The sequence below is a fragment of the Carassius carassius genome, chromosome 20 (assembly GCF_963082965.1).
Source record: "Carassius carassius chromosome 20, fCarCar2.1, whole genome shotgun sequence".
Taxonomy (NCBI): Eukaryota; Metazoa; Chordata; class Actinopteri; order Cypriniformes; family Cyprinidae; genus Carassius; species Carassius carassius.
The window spans coordinates 29985830-30009444 of record NC_081774.1 but is presented as its reverse complement, the minus strand read 5'-3'; the positions used below and the strand labels follow the sequence as shown (position 1 = coordinate 30009444).

General features: G+C 35.4%; 2 protein-coding genes across 3 annotated transcripts in view; both read left to right on the top strand.

Annotated features, from left to right (window-relative positions):
- The first annotated feature begins 1893 nt into the window (after positions 1-1893).
- On the top strand, positions 1894-11967 carry LOC132096835 (RNA-binding protein RO60-like). 2 transcript variants are annotated; one of them, XM_059502474.1, is made up of 9 exons: positions 1896-2152; positions 4388-4974; positions 5767-5987; positions 6068-6214; positions 6399-6536; positions 6618-6734; positions 7912-8028; positions 8236-8379; positions 10512-11967. In XM_059502474.1, exons 2-9 carry the CDS (start codon positions 4407-4409, stop codon positions 10662-10664), a joined length of 1605 nt encoding a protein of 534 aa, XP_059358457.1. In that variant the 5' UTR covers positions 1896-2152; positions 4388-4406; the 3' UTR covers positions 10665-11967. The 2 variants fall into 2 exon arrangements, with proteins under 2 accessions (XP_059358458.1, XP_059358457.1); XM_059502475.1 differs by lacking the exon at positions 8236-8379 and having other exon boundaries at positions 1894-2152.
- Positions 11968-12692: 725 nt separating this feature from the next.
- Positions 12693-23615, top strand: part of LOC132096834 (parafibromin) — a 43392-nt gene continuing 32469 nt past the window's right edge. Inside the window, exons 1-10 of the mRNA XM_059502473.1 lie at positions 12693-12868; positions 13912-14017; positions 14232-14301; positions 14387-14449; positions 14603-14655; positions 14731-14819; positions 15225-15438; positions 16185-16283; positions 18579-18657; positions 19035-19099. Of these exons, the coding sequence (XP_059358456.1) occupies positions 12738-12868; positions 13912-14017; positions 14232-14301; positions 14387-14449; positions 14603-14655; positions 14731-14819; positions 15225-15438; positions 16185-16283; positions 18579-18657; positions 19035-19099 (969 nt within the window). The 5' untranslated portion in view covers positions 12693-12737. The remainder of the gene's footprint in view (positions 12869-13911; positions 14018-14231; positions 14302-14386; positions 14450-14602; positions 14656-14730; positions 14820-15224; positions 15439-16184; positions 16284-18578; positions 18658-19034; positions 19100-23615) is intronic.

The window sequence follows — 23615 nt, the reverse complement described above, 5'->3', positions numbered from 1 at the left end:
ATATATATATATGTTAATGAGGAAGCGCTAATATAAGTAATAAATAAGGTAATATATTATTCTAATATGATTATTTCTTTTATTGGCATATATAAGAGTTATCTGTAAATTATGTATTAAGAGGTATGTATAAATTACTATGACAAGGTAATGTTTAACTTATATATATTTATATATTTTATTTATTATATGTTATATCTCAATGCATGGAGTGGCATTTTTCTATAATGTCTAAATTCTAAATCAAAATACATATCTGATATGACTTAATGTATAATTAGCATAAAACAAACAATATAATTCACATTCTCAAGTATTAAAGATTAAATGGAAAAAAATAAAAATGATTGCACCGCCATCAATTAGGTGGAGATATGCTCTAAGCATGTAAACAACTAATTAACAAAAGAAGAAGAAAGAAACAGCATGGCGCGTGTTTTCTTAGCGCCCGTTTCTATAGTGACTCGTCGATTCGTCGCTCTGTTGAGAATGTCTTGAGTCTTAACCAGGAACATACTCTGAGTTGAATTAACTTACTCCCGGACGAGTTTTTGGAACCACATACGTCGAGTAAGCAAGGTTTGGGGTTAATCAACCGAGAGTTCAGGTTTTAGTTCACAGTAAGTTAACCCTGCTTTCTGGAATACCCCCCTGATATTCTCCATACAATATATATTCTCCAGTCTCCATACAATTTAAAATCACTTCAAAAACATCTAATGAGACCAGCTCTCTAAATTTCAACATTTAATAAAATGTTATGCTACAAATAAAAGATGTGATGAAACATAAAAAAATAAAAATAATAAAATGTAATCATTGTGCATTGAAGAAAACTCAGAAAAATGTTGTAACATAAAAGTCTCTAAGATAATCAGATTCAATAGAGATCCAGTATCCTATGTTTTGCATTTAAACATCTGAATCTGTTTTTTCCCCAGTAAATCATTACTGTGTCATATGTACACCTAAAGACAACCATTTAAAAACATATCATGTTTGAAAATTATTATTATCATATTATTTATATATATATATATATATATATATATATATATATATATATATATATATATATATATATATATATATATATATATATATATATATATATATATACTTTTATATATTTCTTTTGTATATTTAATAGAAAATTACCATGTACTGTAAAGATAAAATATTTTCAGAAAACTGGATTTCGTTAATTTCAAATCAGTCAAAATACTGTGTCAGCATAACTACAGTGATTTTTCTCTTTTAGTGAAGTGAAGTGAAGTGACATTCAGCCAAGTATGGTGACCCATACTCAGAATTTGTGCTCTGCATTTAACCCATCCGAAATGCACACACACAGAGCAGTGAACACACACACACACACACTGTGAGCACACACCCGGAGCAGTGGGCAGCCATTTATGCTGCGGCGTCCGGGGAGCAGTTGGGGGTTTGATGCCTTGCTCAAGGGCACCTAAGTCGTGGTATTGAAGGTGGAGAGAGAACTGTAGTGTAGTGTAGTATAGCCTACAACATTATTCTTTTTTCAATAATAAAGGTGCTATAACACTTCACAAGTGTATATATACATTTTATATTTTACAGTTTTTATTATATATTATGTATACAGTTTTTATATATTACTGTTGTACACTGTGATGAAAGAATTAAAGGCTTCAAGGAATTAAACATTAAACAATCTGTTTCTACAATATTGTATACACACACACACACACACACACACACACACACACACACACACACACACACACACATATATATATATATATATATATATATATATATATATATATATATATATATATATATATATATATATATATTATATATAAACCCTAGTGAGAGAAATCCTTTTAGAGAGCATTAAATGGCGCGTTCAGAGTCAGAAGAGCGTGCACATGATATCTCATGATGCTATTAACTAGGACAGTTCAAATCCTTACTAAAACAAAGTTTCGGAGCGGGTTCCAGTGCTCTCCAGTGATGTCTATCTAGGTGTGTCACTAGGATTTGAGACGCGGCCTTCGTGTTGCGCTCAGTCAGGAATCTTCCGTTTTCTTCCTCCCCAAGTCGGTTTTTTTAGGGAGGAGCTGTGACTCTCGGGAAGATCTAGAGATTCGTCTGAGGACAAGAGCAGGTAGAGAGCTTTTTGGATTTATCAAAAGTGTTCCAGCAGCATTTTGATGTTCTTTTTCACACGGCGGGAGAGTTTAGTGATGTGTGTTAGCATGAGGCTAGCCGAGCTCCTTCTACCCCTCCCTGCTTCTTCATGTGTGTGTGTGATTTAAAGGTTGTGTTCTCGATGTTGTTGATCAGTGATGTAGTACGGATGTGAAGAAGCAGTTCAGTGTACACTTTATGGACTGGATGCGTGTATTTTGAGGAGGTTTTGTTCGCTCTGGCTAACCGGCTAACAGGATTAAAAGCGCTAACGTTAGTGATCTGAGCCTCATAAAGCTGACCAAACAAAACAAACTGATGCGCTCAGACTGACAGGCTCTAAACAGCCGAGTCATACAAATACTGGTTTATTTAACGGTTAAAAGCTACAGTGAAGTATACTTAGAGTTGTATTACAGCAAGTTGCACTAAAAAGTCGTGTCATTATTATAATATCACTTAGCATGTATTATCAGACTGAACAAGTACACACTTGATTGTATGTTATAACTTAACTAAACTATAACACATGAAACCCCTAAGGTAGATATTTATTTCTTTTAAATGTTTAAATTTAAAGATATATATTTATTTTATATATTATTTTTTAATTTTAAGTTAATGTATATATTTTTATGTTATAAACGCACACGTAAATATAAAAAAATATATAAATAATATTATATTACTTTATTATATAATATATTAGTTTATATAAGTATACATGTTTTATATATTATATTTAATATTTATCGTGTGTGTGTTTATAAAACTACACATATCTAAGTTAATATAGTTTGTATAAATTATAAGTTATGAATATATAAATATTAAAAGTACATTTTAAATATATCTGTACATCTTTATTTAATGTGTTTATAGTTTATATTTAATATTTCTTTATTATATATTGTATAATTGTATATACCATACAATGTATTAAACTATACATATCTAAGTAAATATTTAAAGATAGATATGTATTATATATCTATATATTAATTGTATGTGTTATTTGTTAATTTATTTGTCATACATAAACATACAATAGCAGTACATATTTTTATACTTATTTATTATATATAATATAGTACTGTAAATATACATATTTATGTTTAATATGTATGTCATGTGTGTGTATATAAATAAACTATATATATATATATATATATGTTTTTTTTTTTTTTTAAATGATGTACAGTACAGATAAAAAGTTTGGAAACATTACTATTTTTAATATTTTTGAAAGAAGTTTCTTCTGCTCATCAAGCCTGCATTTATTTGATCAAAAATACAGAACAAACTGTAATATTGTGAAATATTATTACAACTTAAAATGATAGTTTTCTATTTGAATATACTTTTAAAAAAAATAATTGATTCCTGTGATGCAAAGCTGTATTTTCAGCATCATTCCTCCAGCCTTCAGTGTCACATGTAACATCCAGTCTGTCACATGATCATTTAGAAATCATTCTAATATTCAGATTTATTATGAGTGTTGAAACAGTTCTGCTGTCTAATATATGTGATGAATAAAAGGTTAAAAAGAACTGCATTTATTAAAAAAAAAAAAAGTCTAATATATATTCTAATAATATATTTTCTTTACTATCACTTTTTATCAATTTAACACATCCTTGCTGAATAAAAGTATTGATTTTATAAAAAAAAAAAAAAAAAATGCTTCTTATTTAAATTTTTTTTTTTTACTTTTTATTCATCAAAGTATCCTAAAAAAGTATCACATGCTCTGAAAAAATATTAAGCAGCAGAACTGTTTCCAACTTTGATAATGAATCATCATTTTAGAATGATTTCTAAAGGATCATGTGATAATGATCCTAAAAATTCAGCGTTGCATCACAGAAATAAATGATAATTCAAAGTATAATAAATTTAAAAACAATTATTTTAAATTGTAATAATATATCACAATTTTACATTTTTTCTGTATTTTTGATCAAATAAATGCAGGCTTGATGAGCAGAAGAAACGTCTTTCAAAAACATTAAAAATAGTAATGTTTCCAAACTTTTGGTCTGTACTGTATATATGATCTTCTGTGTGTGTGTGTATGTGTGTGATGTTGTTAATGGTTGTTTATATTTCCAGTCTCGCAGCACAGAACAGAATGCATGCTTGTCTCCTCACAGTGTTGTTGATGTCCAGTGCTCAGAGTGTAATGTTGACCGCTGTGCTCTGTCTGCAGGACTGAAGGACAGTTAAATATGGATCCAGCATCTCCTCCAGAGCAGCTGTCAGTTGTTAATCAGCAGTTGCTGAACTCGTGGGGCAGATCGGAGAGCGCAGCTGTAAGTCTGCGCCGCTTCCTCTGCTACGGCTCTGAGAGCGCCACCTACAGCACTAAAGAGTGTGCTCTGGGCATAGAGAGCGCCCTGGGCTTGATGCGGCTCATCGAGGGGACGCGGGGCGTCGAGGTGGTAGACGAGATCAGACGCTTCAATCTGGAGGGCCGTGCTGTCCGTCCCAACCCCAGCCTCTTCGCTCTGGCTGTCTGCTCGCAGAACGCCGACTGCAGGACCAGGCAGGCCTCCATACGGGCGCTGAAGGACCTGTGTCGGACACCCACGCAGCTCTTCACGTTTGTACAGTATAAGAAAGAGCTGAAACAGGGCTCTGGGATGTGGGGCCGGGCTCTGCGGAGGGCCGTGGCGGACTGGTACAACAGCCAGGACGGGATGAGCCTGGCGCGGACCGTGACCAAGTGCAAGCACAGAGCAGGCTGGTCCCACCAGGACCTCCTCAGACTGTCCCACATGAAGCCGACCGATGACAGTGAGTGTGAGCTGTGGATGGTGACCCGCCATAGACTTGTGTTCGTTATTGAAATAACCTGTGTATTACCTTTTGTAATGACTATTAAATGATTTGGAATGCCATAACGCAAATAGAACACATATGTAAATAGAAGAATTATCAAAAAAGAAAAATTACTAGAAAAATATTACACATATATATATATATATGAAAGATGCAAAAGCCTCACAGTGCTGTCTGAAATGTTCTTCTAAAATGAGCACTTTTATCAGGCTCCTGTATTTATGTTCAGTTATTTCACTTTAATTGTGTGCGTAGAAAGGGACATATTCAGTGCCATTAAAGTAAAATTACTGAACCTAAACATAGGATTCTAATGACACTTTTTCTAATGACACTTAAATTCTAATGACACTTTTTGTAACATCTAATCACTTCGATATGCCACAATAAATAAATTATAAATATGAATAATGCAGTTATCAAAATAATGGTTTAGAAGTGTATATTAATAATATTAATAATTGATAATAATATTATTATTTGCATAAGTGGATATAAATTCTAAAAATGCAATGCAGTAATTTTCAGCCTACCATGTGATTGCATTCTGTACTTCTGAGCTCTCTTATTAATATTTATTATTAAAATGATCTCGCCAAAGAATATTGTTTGCTAGTATTATGCAAAATAAATGGATAACTGTAATCAGTTTAAACTACAAGCTTTATCCGCTTTTATTTTGAAAAGTTCATCCGTGTGTCAGAAGTCACATGATGAAAGCTGAGCATGTGTTCTTGTTCTTTACAGCTGTTGCAGTGGTTTGCAAATACATCACGAAAGGCTGGAAAGGGGTTCAGGAAGTGTACGCTGATCGAGAGAACTCCGAGGAAGTGCAGAAGGTGTTTGTGTATCTGGAGGCAGTGGAGAAAGCCAAGCGCTGCACTGATGAACAGGAGCTGATTCATCTGATCGAGGAGCAGCGGCTGGAGAAAGAGCAGATCCTGACCAGCCACCTCAGGTCCAAAGAGGTCTGAACCACATTCAACTGTAATAACATCTTCAGTAGAAGTTTATGATGATGATAGTTTACTTAATGGTCCTTTTTTAGGTGTGGAAAGCATTGCTGAAAGAGATGCCCATTGCTGTTTTATTGAAGCATTTGGGGAAGCTGACAGCAAACAAGGTTCTGGCAGCAGGAAGTGCAGATGTTGCAGCTGTTTGTGAGAGGATTCAGGATGAGAGCGCTCTGAAAAAGGTCAGCCTTTTAAGACAGTGGTAGCATCCAGTTTTATTTCCATTACATGTTATTATTAGTTTTAGAAATAGCATTACATGAATGTCATTGCATTAGAAAACAATTGGTGTCTTCAAACGAGTGACACGAGAGCTTTTATCAGGAAATGCAAAAACAAATTGAAATGATTTTTGACTTTTGACAGGTCAAAACACACCCCTTTAACATTCTTGTGGCGTCTGAAAACTATAAGAGAGGTCACGGGAAGCGCAGCAAACTGAAATGGGATCCGGACAGAGACATTGTTCAAGCCCTGGATTGTGCCTTCAGCAGAAGTATTTCAGTGAGTGCCGTCGTGAAATAAGTTTCCACTGACTACAGAAGCCATGTTGTGATGTTAAGCTGAGGCTCTTTGTGTCTCCAGACTGTGGAGGCCACAGGAAAGCGGTTTCTGGTGGCCGTGGATGTGAGCTCTTCTCTGAGCAGCGTGACTCACGGCAGCTCCATCAGCTCGGTGGCAGCGGCGGCAGCCATGTGTTTGGTAACACACAGCACTGCACACTTACTCCAGTACTGTTACACAACACCATGAAGTCTGTGAAGACACTGATGTCATATTGGAAGCTAGTATTTTGTGTGTGGCTGTCGGGGTCCGTCCTCCTCGTATTTCACATTCCATTGCTTTCCTGATGGGACGCTCTGGTCCTGTAAACATGGATGGATGGCCTCTCCAGTGCACTGCTCTCATATACGACTCATTCTTTAAGAATAGTGAAATGGTGATTATAACCAACCAAGAATGTACAAACCCCGTGAGATCAAGACTTCTGGTTAGCTTTAATGCTGTCTGCATGCTAGTTCATGTCTGAAAGTAGCTGATATACACCTCTGACCCCGTTAGTATTTTTTAAATGGAAGAACATTTAGACAAAACATAAACAGAAATCTGAAAAAGGTTTGCACATGTTTTAGTTTGTTTGTTAAATATTGTATTAAACAAAATAGAATAGGGTTTAAAGCTCATATTTTATGATATAGTAAGAATTTTGAATAATGATTTTATTTAGTGGCCCAGCTTGAGGAAAATTTGGTGCATTTGCTGATATTCAAAGTAAGATGAATTTCTGATTGTTTGTGATGTAAATCAATCAAGCCTTTATAGTAAATTAGTTGCATAAAATCCATATAAAAACCAAGTGGCGCTCTATATCCCCCAGTAATATAATGTTTAAATAATATGATATTTTTAAAATCCTAGTTTTATGCACTGAATTGAAAAAAAGTACTGAATAAATCAGTGCAATACAATGATGCACAAATAAATGTTTCTCAAAAACCTGATACATCATATTTGATACATTTTAACAGTTTTTTATTTAATTATTTTAGTATGGCTAATCAAGTAACCCTAAGTTGTTTTATTACTGAGAATATTAAAAGAATATTCTAATATTTAGTTTATAAAAATCTGTAAAGATTTCACAGCAAAACACATTTAATTTATTTGGTATAAAAGTATAAAGTAGATGACAGAAGGCATGCAGTTGATTGGGTACAACAGGTTTTTCAACAAGTACAAGTTTTGATCATGTTGATAGTTTAGAGCCTTACTTATTTGTGTATTATTTGATTCTTCTAATACAATAGGTTTTATGGGGTTAAAATGTACAATCATTTCAGACTTCCTGTGTAGTTGATGGTCTTCATTGTAACGGCAGGTGATTGCTCAGACGGAGCCAGACGCACAGATTGTGGTTTTCTCTGAAGGAAGCGTTCGTCCCTGCGCTGTCTCTTCTGATATGACATTTATGCAGATAGCAGCACAGCTCATCCAGGTAACACGGCGCTTGTGCTATAAAAATCTTGCCCTCATTTTCTTGTGAAAATGTAGAGAAATCTTGCTTGCTGTTAATGCTGCGAGACCACAACATAATAGCAGAATCCTAAGTGTATTCAAACAATAAAAAAAATTCAATTCATCAATCCCCCTTGTGATTGATTAGATCTAGTTTCCTAATAATTGATATGTGACCTCTCTCTAGACACCTGGTGGCAGCACAGACTGTGCCTTACCCATCACCTGGGCCTCAGAGAATGATAAAACTGTGGACATCTTCATCATTTTCACTAATAATCAAACGTCTGGGAGGGAAAATCCAGCAGACACACTGAAGACTTATAGACAAGTGAGTGCACCCTGAATGTGAAACCAGAAGTCATGTGACTTTTATTAGGTAAATCTTGTCAAAAATATGCTATACTGAAGACTCTCATGTTCACCGAGGCTGCATTTATTTGCAAAAAAAATACATTTAAAAGACATAAATATTTAAAATATTATTACAGTTCAAAATAACTGGTTTCTTTTTCAAATATAATTTAAAATGTAATTTATTCCTGTAATGCACAGCTGTATTTTCAGCATCATTTCTCCAGTCTTCAGTGTCACATGATCTTCAGAAATCTTTCTAAGATGCTGATTTGCTGATCAAGAAATGTTTCTGGTTATTATTAGTGCTGTCAGACGGTTAGAAAATCGAATCACACATTTGAAAATGAAAATGAAGCCATAAATTACTCATCCTGAAGTCATCCTAGGTGTATATGACTTTCTTCTTTCAGACGAATCCAGTCGGAGTTATATTAAAAATGGTCTTTGATCTTTCAAGCTGTTGATGCAACTCAGCGTGTGTTGCACTGCATCAGTCCAAAAGAAGTGAAATAAAAAGCTCATCCATTGATAAAAAGTGTCTTTCACGGGTCCAGGGGATGAATAAAGGACTCCTGTAGTGAATCAATGCGTTTTCGTAAGAAAAATATCTATATTCAAAACATCACTTTAAAAAAATAATCAAAATAATCACTGTGATGTAGCTTGCACTCACAGTTGTACACAGAAGAAGCTCTGGGAGGATGATGTATGAGGTCAGCGCTGCGCTTGTGCTGCTGAGTTTCGTGAAAACCAACATTTGTTACCAGAAGGAAAGGAAGCAAAGTTTCCTTTAACAAAGGAAATCCAGTTTCATCTTGGCTTATATCGCAATCCTCCGATATTCTTCTTTACAAATCCTCATTTTGTACTTCTAATTAGTAACCATTGTTTTGTTTTGATCTCCGCTGTGTTTCTGCGTGCATCACTCCTGACATATGTAGCAATTGTAAGTCGCTTTGGATAAAAGCGTCAGCTAAATGAATAAATGTAAATTGATTATTACGTTTTAAATATGGATATTTTTCTTACAAAAACGCATTGATTCGCTAAATAAGGCCTTTTTCACACCTTTTTTTTAATGGATGTGCTTTATATTAAACTTATCATGGACTGATGGAGTGTAGTAGACTGAAGGTCTGGAATCTATGGCAGCTTTCACTGGCCAAGCACCGCCCACGAGGCCGTTTGACTGACGTGTCAAACAACCAATCACAGTTTGTTTCGTTCATCGTCACGTTTCCGTGCGTGGAAATGTCACCACAATAACAGACCGGTGTGTAATACTCCCAGTGTTTAATTGATCCTGATAAGTGCTCGGTGTCACAGTTGTCAAACTCTGCAGCTTTCTTCTTTCGTGAGGGGGTTTGGCTCCACGGTATCTTTGTTTCCAGGAGGAACGTTAAAGAACGCGACGCACACGTCTCGCGTAAATCCTGTAGAATTCAACCAATCCGATGTCGGCTAATGGTTGAGGCTGAGACTAGATGCACCACCTTAAGAAAGATCAAAGACAATTTTTGAAATATCTCCGACTGGATTCATCTGAAAGAAGAAAGTCATATACACCTAGGATGACTTCAGGATGAGTTATTTATGGCTTCATTTTCATTTTTGGCTGAGCTAACCCTTTAATTACAGTAACACGTTACACCCAACACTGATTAATATAGTATATTTATATTATCGTAATTACAAATTGAATCTCCAAATTCATCAACATTAAGATGGTACATTTTAGGTATGTTTCTAATGGCATCTTTTAGAACCTATTATTAATGAATTATTGTTAATTATTATTAATGAATTATTTTTTTATTATTATCATTATTGAATTATTATGAATAATCATCAATACCAGTACCAATACAGCTACTGATTTATCTACATTAAAAAAATAAATAAAACAGTATTTACTTGAAATAGTTCTTTTGTAACATACATTTTGTACTGTCACTTTCGAACATGTCCTTAATAAAATAAAAACATTTATTTCAAAATAAGGGTGGCTTATCATGTCATAATTAAACTAATTAAACATCAATTGGAGATACTACTTCTAGCACAGTTTTCTTAATTTTTTGTCCTGTTTGTGTTTTCTTTCTTCAGAAAATTGGTTTGTTTTCCAAACTGATTGTGTGTGGATTGATTGCCAGCTCCCTGTCCGTGGCTGACCCTGAAGACTGCGGCATGCTGGACATCTGCGGCTTTGACTCGCAAGCAGTGGACGTCATCCGTAACTTCGCACTCGATGTCATTTAAAAGCCGATTGTTTTGTAGCATGCAGAGAGTTTTCTGAAAGGACAAGGAGACATGGATGCACCCCGCATCAGCATGCAAAAAAAAATATATCAACATTATAATTTGGAAATCATGTTTTTGCAGTTTGGAATAGAGGTCAAATCTAACTGAATATCCAGCAGGCTGGATTAGTTGCAGTGAAAATCACAGAGAGCAAATTCACGAAATATTCATTCAGTGTACTGTATGTTTTTAACCTGGTCCAGTGAAATAACGCTCATTTCTGAGAAGAGCATAACTGAAGGACATGTTTGAGAAGTTCACGTGTGTCTCTGACCTTCATTGGAAGTAATGTACTATATTTTTAGAGGCCAATGTCTCCACTCGTGTTATCATGAGATGCTATAAAATATCTCACATCAAGCTGAAAGTGCTCCATAGGTCTTCCACAAACATCAGAGAGAAATATTAAGCAAACTCCATTGAAATGGATGTTCTCTGAAACCCATGTAGACTCATTGGTAATGTTTTAATGTTGAAATACCTCAAGTGTTCTGTAGTCCAGTAACTTGATATTTGATATACGATCGCAAATGACCATTTATTATGATTCAAGAGAGGCTTGACACTCAACTCTGTTGAAGACTAACCTGAATGTTTAGCAGTTTGCTCTTTGGCACACTTTTGATGAACTAAATAACATTTCAAAAAGAAGAGGGGAACAGATTGAATTTTTGAGATTGTTAAAGGATCTTGCTTCTAGATTCATTTTATATGTGTAGAAAGTTACTCTTTTGCATTTTCTTTTGCTTTTTTGTGCCTCTTAGTGTCAAATCAAGGTTGTATACATCTGCTAACGCTGCTAAAATGAGGATTACGCAAGAAAAAGTAGGCACAAACTAACAAACACTAAACTTCTGTAGACAATTACTACCAGTTTCTTTTGAGATACGATTCTGAATGTACCTATTTGTGTAATATTACAGATAATTTAGATCTAAAGTTCTTGAATTATGGGATAATATATATGGCAAATAATGAAAGGCTGTGCTCTCATGTTACAAAATTGGGATACAAATTGAAATGTATTTGCCATGTTTTTATTGAATTTGTTTCTATAGTTAACACGATAGCGAGTTACCAAAGTTTATTTTAATTTTTTATATATGTTGCTCAATACATTTGTTTCATAAGATGACATCATAAGGTTTATTAACACTATTAAAATAATAAAATAGTCTTTGAAGCCAAAATTGCTGTTCAAATGTATACTACACATGATATTTCCCCTTCCCAACTAGGTTCTGTCAAAAAAAAAAGAAAATATCTATATATATATATATATATATATTTATATATTTATATTGTGAATAACACATTAATTATCAATTAATAAAGAGCCTTTTGAGAGTGATTTCTTTGTGATGCTTGTCAATTCTGTATTCTATTCACAGTAAGTCTGTGTGATGCAAAATGTGAATTTCACCCTACTATTATTATTATTAATATTGAATTTATTATAAGCGTTAATAGTGTGTATATATGTATGTATATATATATATATTTTTTTTTTTGAGAATATGATAGGCTGAAAATATTTGAATATAAGAATAAAAAAATTAGACACTTAGAAAACAATAATCAAATAAATACAAGTGATACAATGATTTTTTAATTATTAAATTAAGTTAAAAAAAAATGTTAAATTGAAGTTATGTAAAGTTAAGTTTAAACTATTTTGTCTAATAGAATAGAAATTACAATTATTTTTTCTTATATAAACATAAATACATATAATATATCTGTATGTTATATCTCTGTAACAGTGGCACCTGAGGCTGTTCTGTTTAGCTGCCCCAGATTTGCCTGAGCTGTGCATTCGACTCTTAAATACTTCTTAACACTTTACTTTTATCCACCTATAAACATTCCCTTTACTTAATCTGCTTATATTCTCTCCATTGCTGTTGAAGCTCAACATAAACGATAGTAAAAAAAATAAAATACATTTTATTTCAATAATTTAAGATAGGCGCTGTTCGAGGCGAGCCCCAGTGCTGAGAAGTTGCTGGGTCTTAATGAGGAGGCGCGATCATGGCGGACGTGTTGAGTGTTCTTCGGCAGTACAACATCCAGAAGAAGGAGATCGTTGCAAAAGGGGATGAAGTTATTTTCGGAGAATTCTCCTGGCCTAAAAATGTGAAGACTAACTATGTGATCTGGGGGTAAGTGTGCGCGTGTCGCGCTCAGCTCCGCGTGTTGTTTTGAGCGGAGCAGCTTTAGCTGCTAATGAGCTCCTGAGGCTAAACTCGTGTTGTGTTCAACTGCTCTCGAGCAGTTCATAAAGAGCTCTGTGTCTGGAAGTCACTGTGGACACATGTAGAGACACCTGGAGTTTGTAACTAATCTGTTGTCTGTAGTATAAACCCACTGAGCTGTTTGCACAGAGACTGCACTGATGCTGCTCGCGAAACATCATCTCGTTTGTCACTGTTGAATCAACATTCATCATCTGCTCTTGAGAGTTTAAAACCCTGTCTGCAAACATTTGTACCACAAAGTAGATCTTCAGTGTATGTTTTTAGGCATACTATACTTTTAAGTACACTGGACTAACGTAAATAGTACTCGTATGTTAATCATAAAGTAATGTACCATGGAACCACAACAATGACTTTTTATTGGCTTGCAGGTTCAGGTAGTTATTCATTTGTTTTGCAATTAATCAGAATTAGAATTACTTGTCTAAAATATGTTGGACATAACGTTATACAGTAGTGTTTTTTTTACATGCAACTTTGCATAGAAATTATGCTGGGGTGATTAGATTCAGAATAAACTTTTAAACATTGTTGTTTCATCGATCCACAAGAATCCTTTTTTGTGTTTGTGTTTGGAAGGTGCTAAAACTGTTCTGCACATCATGTTTTCTCGTGAAGCCATCTGATCTCGTATTATTTATGTTTCATATTTAAGTTTTATCCAAGGTTGCTCTGTTTTGTAATGCATTTTAATGAAATGCATCGTTTTAAAAGGGGCCGAAATTATTGGCTTGCTGGTTCAGTTAGTTATTCATTTGTTCAGTGTGTATGTGTGTGTATATATTTATTTATTATTTTATAAATATGTTGGACATACAGTAGGGTTTTTATTTTTTACATGCAACTTTGCATATCAATTATGCTGGGATGATAAATTCAGAATAAACTTTTAAACATTGTTTTATTTATTTATTTATTTTTTTACATGCAATTTAATGTAATTACAGAACTGGGAAAGAGGGACAGCCTAAAGAGTACTACACCCTCGACTCGATTCTTTTCCTGCTCAACAATGTGCATCTTCCTCACCCGTCCTATGTGCGCAGAGCCGCGGTAAGCACAACATTTAATTCCATTTAAACCCTCCCTCTCCCAAAATTCAATTGTCTGCTTAATGCAAGATCTTTTTATATTCACCCTTTAATTAAAGCTTCGTTTACTGTCTTTAAACAGGAAATATCCTTATCTTTATGGTTTTCTCTTACAATGTGGTTTGTGTACACAGGTGTTTGGAAAGTAAAACGCAAGCCTGTTTTTGTGATTGCAGACAGAGAACATCCCTGTTGTAAGACGACCCGACAGAAAAGACTTGCTGTCCTATCTCAATGGAGAAAGCTGTAAGTGTGATGGGGAATCGCAGACATTGCCGTGTCTAAAACATCATAATTATTAACCCGTTTGTCATTTAATCAAACTTTACAGCATCATCAACGAGTATCGACAGAAGTGCGCCCATTGAGATCGGTTTACAAAGGCCAACGCAAGGTGTGTGAGCTTTATTTTGATTTGAGTGTGTTCTTATGGTTAAAATAAACACAAAAGGACATAATAAGATATTTATTTTAGAGCATGTCATTTTTTCAGTATTTAAAGGAGTGTTCACCCATTACCTGGCATTACATTGCATTGTTTTAACAGTTAAAAGGGCAGCAGATGAAGTGTCTTCAGAGGCTAAAAAGCCTCGGGTTGAGGTAAGAGACATAATAAAAAAAAAGAAATGCTGGAATGCTTGGACACTTGTCGTGATTTATGCCTGTGGTTCTCAGGATGAAGAGCGTGTTCGTCTGGATAAGGAGCGTCTGGCCGCTCGTCTCGAGGCTCATAAAGAAAGCATCGTGCAGACGGATCAGATCAGGTATGATCTCACTGATCGAACATTATATCACTGGGTAGCATCGTATAAAAAGTTCATAGAAGATGCAAGTAGTTCTTTATGACTGGGAAATATTTAGAAGAATGTTGGGAGTGAGACGGTTTCATTCTCAATTGACTTCTATTGTATGAAACTAAGAATAAAGAAAGCCAATGGGGACTAGAACTGTCCGGTTATCCACATTCCTCAAAAGATCATCTTTTGTGTTTGGAACTTAATGTTGTGTTTGTAATGTTTGTGTGTAGTTACTGTTGTATTATTCCAATAAAGCCGTGGATATAATCAGTATTGACGGAATTCTGCATTGTGCCCAACACACAGCTTGTCTTGTCTTAACTGTTTAGTTCTCCTAGATATGACTTTAGCTGATTGTTCTTCTGATCTTAGGTCTCTGTCGGAAGCCATGTCTGTGGAGAAGATCGCTGCTATCAAGGCTAAGATCATGGCTAAGAAGCGCTCCACCATCAAGACTGACCTGGACGATGACATCACCCAGAAACAGAGAAGCTTCGTGGACGCTGAAGTGGACGTGACCCGAGACATTGTGAGCCGAGAGCGAGTGTGGCGGACGAGGACCACCATATTACAGAGCACCGGCAAGGTGGGAGGAAACACAGAGTTTATACGTTAACATTTAAAAACAATAAATAGAAATGGCATCATGGACGTTAAACTTAGCTACCAATGTCTCTTCAGTAATTTACTCTGCTGCCATAATTTCAATGAACAAGTCAACATTTAATCAAACTGTATATCCAGTTAAAGTGAATTGTTTTAGATTTGCAAACTGTTCTTGGCAACAAAAATACAAAACAATTATTTTAATTTGTTGGACAAAGATGAGTTGGGCCATTGTTTTCCTTTTAGTTTTTTTTTTTGAATAAACATGCATTTATATTTGTTTACGTTACAAACTATTTACTGCCTAAATTAAATCATTGAAACTATTATTATTTAATAGCATAAGAAGAAGAGTAGTTGCAACAATTGTGAAATCCAGATGTACATCATTTTTATTAGGCGATTAAAAACAGTTTATTGCTTAATTAAAATGATGTACACCTAGATTTCACACTTGTTGTAGCTAGTGTTTCGGTGGTTATGAAATATAAAACAGTTGGCCAGCAGGTGGTGGTGTATTCTTGTGTGGCTTATTTGGTTACGGTTTGATTTTGATCGGTTAGTTAAAAACTTGGAACTTGGTTGAAAGTCATGTTTGTGATGTTTGTTCTTTCTTCCCCGCAATACTTTCTTTTACAATTAATTGTGCAGAAAGAAGGTAAATGTTGGCTACGTTTAAATAATATGAACTCCTGTCCTGAACATGATGATCTTTTGATGTTGTAGAATTTCTCCAAAAATATATTTGCCATCCTACAATCAGTGAAGGCTCGGGAGGAAGGTCGAGCCCCTGAACAGAGACAGACCCAGAACCAAACTCAGGTGGTGAGTACACAACAGAGCCGCTTTATCAGTGTGTCAGTGTTAGTGCTATCGGTGTCCTTGTCAGCTGGATATGAAAATGATGTTGTTTTTTTGTTACTTCTCTCAATACTTGTTCAAAACTCTTCAAACAGCTCTCCTAACCAAGTTTCAGCTTTGCACAGCAGTTAATTTTACATTTTAAATTTGCCATAAACCAACAAAACGCTTGGCAGTTTACAATGGTTTCTTTTGTAAAATTTCATTACCAAACAAGATTGACGTATTCTTCTGATCAGAATTCACTGCAGTATATGTGACGTTGTCCATGTTTACTTTATAGTCTAAAATTATTCCTAATTTGAATAGATAATCGTTTTGTAGACCGTCTGGTTCCTGCAACTTTCACTTGGGAGCAAAAATCTGTCTATAAACTTGCAAGAAAAAAGAAACATTTAGATTTATTTATTTAGTTTTTTGGTCATGTCACCCACCCCTAGTTTAACAGTTTAGAAAAGAGTATATAAACATGCAAATTTGCCTGTGGGTACATAAAGTTTGTCTGTGTTTGTGTCTGACAGAAGAGTTCATGTAATTTAAAAAGCTGTAGTCATTGAATGCAATGATAAATGATTCCTAGTCTAACCCACATAGACTGCTGTTGTGCTCTCTGCGTGAAGAGATTTTAAAGTGAAAAATTGTGCTTGTAATTGTTAAATAAAAAGAAAAAACTAATGACAGAAGAATGTGAGCTGGATGAAGGCAACATGCGTGTTATGAAGCACATGTATAATATTACATAAAAGAAAATATGTCCAATATTGCCAAGTTTAATAATTGTGACTTGCCACTGCCAGTCTTCCAAAATATTTTTCAATATATATTTATGAATTCAGAAGTTAATATTACTTCAGAAATTTCATTTCCTAAACATGTTCGAATGCATCAAATTAAGTGAAGAAGACCTTCAGGACTCTTTAGTTTTCTCTGACCATTTGACCTTTTTTTTTATCTAGAGCCAAGCTCACCTTACTGAAGGATAGAGAGCACCATGTTAAGAGCTGTGAATTATTCCTTTTATCAGTCATATTAGGGGTGGGCAATATGACCAAAACCATGTGTCACAATATGAATAATTTTACATCACTGTAAATATATATTATATATCTCACAATATAGTTATTTTTGCTTTAAATAAGGTCTTGATATCAAAATTCTTGATACCATAGAAATTTCATAATTCTTGTCACCAGTGTCAAAAAAATAAATAAACTAATACTAGCATAAAAAACACTCACTGAGGTAAACAGTCAGCGAATACATTAGAATAAGAAACTAATTACTAGCAATGAGACAAAAACTACAGTAGAACAAATAAGAAATGCTACATAGATTGTATAAAGTAACTAACTGTATAAAAACACTGCAGGTTCTTCAATGTGTAAATGAAACATTTCTTCTTATTAAAGTGATTTAGTCAAGAGCAGTGAGAGATTTGATCTATTTTGTTGTTTGATTAACATGAATGAAAGGCAGCAGGAATGCTGGACTGCTGTCACTTTAAGAACTGCCCGGATCCAATATACTGTTACACACGTTTTCTTTCTCAGTTTGCTTTCACTTAAGGTCTGTGTAAAGGCAATTCGAAGAATTGTAACTAAACCTATTATAAATGTTAGAAATGTATTGCTGAAAACACGTTACGAAGACGGTTAATTATGTAGTACTGAATTGTGGAGTTAGAGCATTATACAGTTTTTCACTTTCAATTTTCAGGATTTTTCACGATTAGCATAGCATCAATGGTTCGCCCGCTCAATCACGAGTTACTGTCATTACCGTTAGTTACTACAGCCTACAGTTCACTTGCTAGCTATGTCTTTGTCACGTAATGCATTGTTAACATGGTAGTGATCATTTACAAAACAGCTCGGCATCCTTATTTAAATTTATTCGTGTTTGACAGTTGAGAGACGCGGCAGCTTTCTTGTGGGTGGGAGTGGCTTCATCGCCAACAGCGGACACGCCCCCAGCAGCATTTGATAGCAGAGGAAGCTTTTTTCAAGAAATTGATAACTTATTTTATTTAGTTGGTGTTTTTTGTTTTTTTATAATTCATATTTGGCTGGGTGGTTAATAACACATTTTTCGGTGGTGCAAGCAATTCTAGCATAGTAACGTCACATGAGCGTCAAAATTAATTTCCTCTTTCAGTTCATTATTACTATAAATAATAGTTTTATTGTGATTGATATTAAATTAAAATATAAAAATGAAACGAACAAATATGCAATTAAATAAACAATTTTTATCCCTTAGGATCCGGCAATAAGAAATAAACAGCCCGTCCCAGCGGCCTACAACAGATACGATCAGGAGCGATTCAAAGGAAAAGAAGGTAAGTTTGATTTCATCAGCTTTAGTTTTGACATTTGATGCAGCAAATGTGATGAATAATTGATAATGCAGAAAATAACCCGTGCAGACAATAAAAAAAAAGTTCCTCTTTAGTTGTAGATGTAGAAGTAGCACTTGTAGAAAAGACGTAACCTGTTTCAGAATAAACTCAATTCAGGAAATTCTAATTTTGTTACAACCAGCATGTCATTGTTGGTGAACCTGCGAAGAGATCATTAAGTGCATCATCTATTTATTATGATGATGAAGTCCCCCAAAATGGAATTGAGGATTATTTAAAAAATGTTGTTTTAAAGAACTCTTAATGATTTGGAAACTTAGCTCTAATGTTTTTGTTTGTTTGTTTTTCTCCTCTAGAAACGGAGGGTTTCAAAATTGACACTATGGGAACTTATCACGGCATGACGCTGAAGTCGGTGACGGTGAGTTCATATTGCGTCCTGTATGTCTCTGTGCCAGAGAACCGTCAGCAGTGAGGCCGTACAGTTGTGGAGCAAACAAACTGGTTTATTCTTTGGATTTATTTATTCCAGTTCATTGGAAATGTAAAAAAAAATTCTAGGATCATCAAACACATGTTTGCATAGATTTGCTAATCTGTGCTATGCCTGTTTCTTTATTTGTATGCAAGTTTTGGGTTTTCTGGCTATATATATATGAAAATGAATTGGTACTGTTAGACTATGCATGCTGTGTATGACATGTTGCCAACTGGACTGTTTTGTCTCACAGTTAAAATTGCAACTTGATCCCATAATACTCTAACAAATGTTTCACGGTTGCGTAACTTGTAATTGTCATCGTTGGTCTGATTTCTCTCAAAGCAAAATTATCATCAAAGTTTAATCATTGCTCTTGTTAAACATCAGTGAATGACAAATATTGTTTGGCCTTAAAGTGCATATTCCAGGTTGGAGACCCTTGTGAGTCGATGTGTAGAAAAATAATGTAGGAACTAGATTTTCTTTAAACTATACTTAAAAATACACTATTAAGACAGTGTAACAGAGGGCGAGCGGTCCATAAGAAAACAATGGATGGCAATGACAGTTCGGATGCTGAGAAGATTTTAAATGTTTGTTTACACTTACGATGGACCACAGATACAATTATGAGCCTGCTATGCAGCCAAGAGAGCAGGGACAGGCCAGGATTAGATCGAACAACGGTCAGACGAGACAAATTGAGTTGTGTGAGGAGAAGATGGTAGGTGTCTTGGTGAGAGACCAGTGTTATCCTACAGATATACACACGTTTGCTAACGATATGTAATCGGGCAGTAGCAAAGCTAGTATTGGTCGTCCATGAGTATTGATACTTACCAGTAACAGAAACTAATAAGCGTTGACCAGGCGTGTCACACTCGTTAATATCCTGACACAAACGTTACGTGATTATAGCAGTTTCTCATCACTGCAGGAGAGAGATAAACACATTTCATTACTTGTCATGGTCACAGCCGAGGAAAGTCAGTGCTGCAGGAAGTGAGATGCCTACTGGGTCTCATTTGAGTTTGTGACGCCAACACTTACTGTACATCGTCTGACTCCAATAAGCATTAATCCACAAATGACTTAAGCTGTTAACTTTTTTTAATGTGGCTGACACTCCCTCTGAGTTTAAACAAACCAATATCCCGGAGTAATTCATTTACTCAAACACTACACTGACTGAACTGCTGTGAAGAGAGAGATGAACACCGAGCCGAGCCAGATAACGAACAACAGACTGACTCGTTCATGAGTGAAGAACCGGTTGCATCGGTTTTCTGATCACCAGTACTTCTTTCGGACAGTTCGATTCAATAAACCGGTTGAAGAAAACGATACACCGGTTCTTTTGCGCTCGATGTAATGTCGTCATTTGCGATGATTGCCCTTGATTCAAGCCTTCTGTTTACCCGCGCTCATAACATTAGCACAGAATCAGTTCAGAATCAATCACCAAAAGAATCAGTTCAGTTCAGACGCTCTGTGTGTCGGTCTGCTTCACGCTGTATCACACATGCGCAGTATCATCAGCTCCTCGGTTCTCGGACACGTCTGACAGAAATGGTTCTTGACTCAAGAACGAGTCAGTCTATTGTTCGTTGTCTGGCTCGGCTCGGTGTTCATCTTCAGTTCTCGCTTTACAGCAGTCCAGTCAGTGTACTGTTTGAGTAAATGAATTACTCCAGGATATTGGTTTATTATACACCCGGAAGAGAAGACAATGCTGAATAAAGTCGTAGTTTCTGCTATTTTTGGACCAAAATGTATTTTCAATGCTTCAACAAATTCTAACTGACCCTCTGATGTCACATGGACTACTTTGATGATGTTTTTCTTACCTTTCTGACATAATGACATAATTATGATTTTTAGGTGAACTAAACCTTTTTTAAAAGTATTTGTATCTATGGGGCTGTGTGGGCCTCTTACCACGTGCTGGGGCGCCTCTTCCCCCGTGTGTGGGGTAAAAGGCCACCTCATACATTTATAGGATTTTTAAACAAAACAAATACCTTGAATTAATTATCTTTACACTAAATCAGTTTCTCCGTTAATAGTCAATACAAACATATTTTTGTATTATATTTTTGTATTTATTATTTTATGTATTATTTTGTAATATATTTTAGGCGCAGAGAATAGAGCAGTTTTTCTTAAGGTGTGTCTTTAGCCCCGTTGTACCCTCCCTGCAGTGTGTGTCCTGCTCCTGTATGTGGTATATAATTTTCCACATCAGTGAGCAGCTATCAATATGCAGGGTATTTAAATAGGCAAATCCCGCGGTAGCGGGGGGGGGTTTACCCTAACCGCGAGATTTGCGTCCTGCGGGAACCCAATCCCAAAGTCTAGCACATAAACCTATGGAGAAGCAGTGCAAGTCTCAATGCCGGGAAAGAGCAAATTCAATGGGATTTACAATAAAAAGAGATTTACAAAATAATTGACACATCTCCATAATTTCACACTTAACAGCTTTTTATTAAAAAAGAAAAGCTGAGACAAATTCATTCTTAATTTAAAAACTCTTTAAAAACCAGTGTAATGCATTTTTTATCAATATTTCAGAAACTGCATTTGAATATTACCAGTATTGAATTTAATGGATTTCAAGTCCTTTAAACACGACTGTCTAAAACAGTTTAATTTTATAAAACCTACACATTCAAAACATCATTATTACTCTGACATTTCTTTATATAAATATTAAGTGTAAGTGAAATGGTAAGTACAGTAAGGACTTTCATGATGTTATGTGCTGGGGGTGTGAATTTCAAAGGTGCTTGATTTAATAAAATAGTGCTTTAAAAAGTCCTTGAAAGTCCTTGAATCTGGTGTTCATAAAAGAGTGGGAACCCTGTGTATTATTCAACAAAGACAAGCTAAAAATATTATTTCCTAGCACTGTTAATACTTAACTCAAAACACAACACTGCAACTGTTGATAACGAGTGTTAAATGGTGAATGCTGTGCTAGATACACAACAACAGCCTCATCTTGTTGATCATCTGGAGGGATCTGGAAAGAGGAGCAGGTGTAGTGGAAGACAGTGCTGCGTTCTCCTGGAGCCTGTGGTGACCTCAGTATTCCTCTCTAAGAGACTCCATGAGTCCTGATGCATGCTGGGTGAAGCTTACATACCATTCACTGCTGACCATACTTTTCCACTTGGCCTCCATCACATCTGCTTCTCCATTAGGAGTGGAAGCTGCAGTCCAGTCGAGGTGGTTATTAACAGCTGACCCTCACTGCTTCAGATCTTCACACTCACTCATTACTTGCAATGTTTCCCAAAGCCTTGTAAACACACCACATGACTAAAACATTTCCAATTAGCTGTGCAAACAATGTCACTAAGTTGTAACTAGACTTGATGGTTATAATATTAGCAAACTGAAGTTAACCTACCAGCTACGTCTTCTCATATGCTAACGTTTTTAAATGGTATATAACGTTATTGCTAGTGCTTACCTATGCATATCTTGTAAGATATGGGATACCGCTTGGTTCGATACCCCACGTTGAACTGTTTCACATCGCCGGGATGAAAATCCTCTGGTGTAATGTGATTGCTAAGTTACACACCATCGTGTTTCTTGAAACAGATGCATTAGTGAAGTCCCATCTTTTCACCCGCGCAAACGCACCAAGGCCAGAATATACTGTCCTTTTAAAACATTCAGCACCTCCCAAACTTAGGGGAGTGGCGTTTTAGATGAACGGTATATGCGACACTGTCCTCTCAAAGATGATTTGATGAGAAAAATGCAGGTAAAGCATCTGATTGTACAGATGTCGGTGTTTGCACCAGCTTTTCAATTCGGTGCTCCATTCATTGAAGTTGTCATGTTTATTTATATTGTGCTTCATACAGTAGGCTACAGGTTGCCTCAAAGCAGCTTAGATGCAGAATGTATTTATTTTTTAACTGTACTAAATCATAAAAATACTATATGTGTGCAGAGATGTACAAAATATCCCAAGTTGAAAAACAGTGTTACAACAAGTTATGTTTAATGTCTCTCCTGGGATGTAATGTCTGTTTTTAGTTTTGGTCCATGACCCCACCCAGTACCAATTTTGTCCATCGTCCTGGAAAGCCGGCAAATGAATTGGCTCCGAGCTGTCAGATTCTACCTGACCTAAGGTTTGACCAAAAGCATTTTAATATGTAGTTAAGATGCATTTGGTTGATGGAGACCGCTTAAAAAAAGCCCAGAGAGACTTGCATTTCTTCCTGTTGCGTGTCCTCAATCTGGCAACCCGCATGAGCTTTTAGTCTGGGGAAAAGGGGGAAGGGGAAACCATGCTGTCTAATATTTTAAAGTTAAGGTGAAATACACATTTTAACCACTTACAGTAAATATATTAAAGCATTTGTCCCCAAGAAGCTGTGGTTTACATTGAATTTATAACATCTAAGGGGCATTGTTAGGCATGGAGTGGAGT

What these genes read in the sequence shown, in the direction of transcription:
- LOC132096835 (XM_059502474.1), top strand. Translation starts at nt 4,407, where the DNA reads ATGGATCCAGCATCTCCTCCAGAGCAGCTGTCAGTTGTTAATCAGCAG. An exon ending in CATGAAGCCGACCGATGACA is followed by an intron (nt 4,975 to 5,766) that starts GTGAGTGTGAGC and finishes TGTTCTTTACAG; the next exon opens with CTGTTGCAGTGGTTTGCAAA. An exon ending in CGGCGGCAGCCATGTGTTTG is followed by an intron (nt 6,735 to 7,911) that starts GTAACACACAGC and finishes TTGTAACGGCAG; the next exon opens with GTGATTGCTCAGACGGAGCC.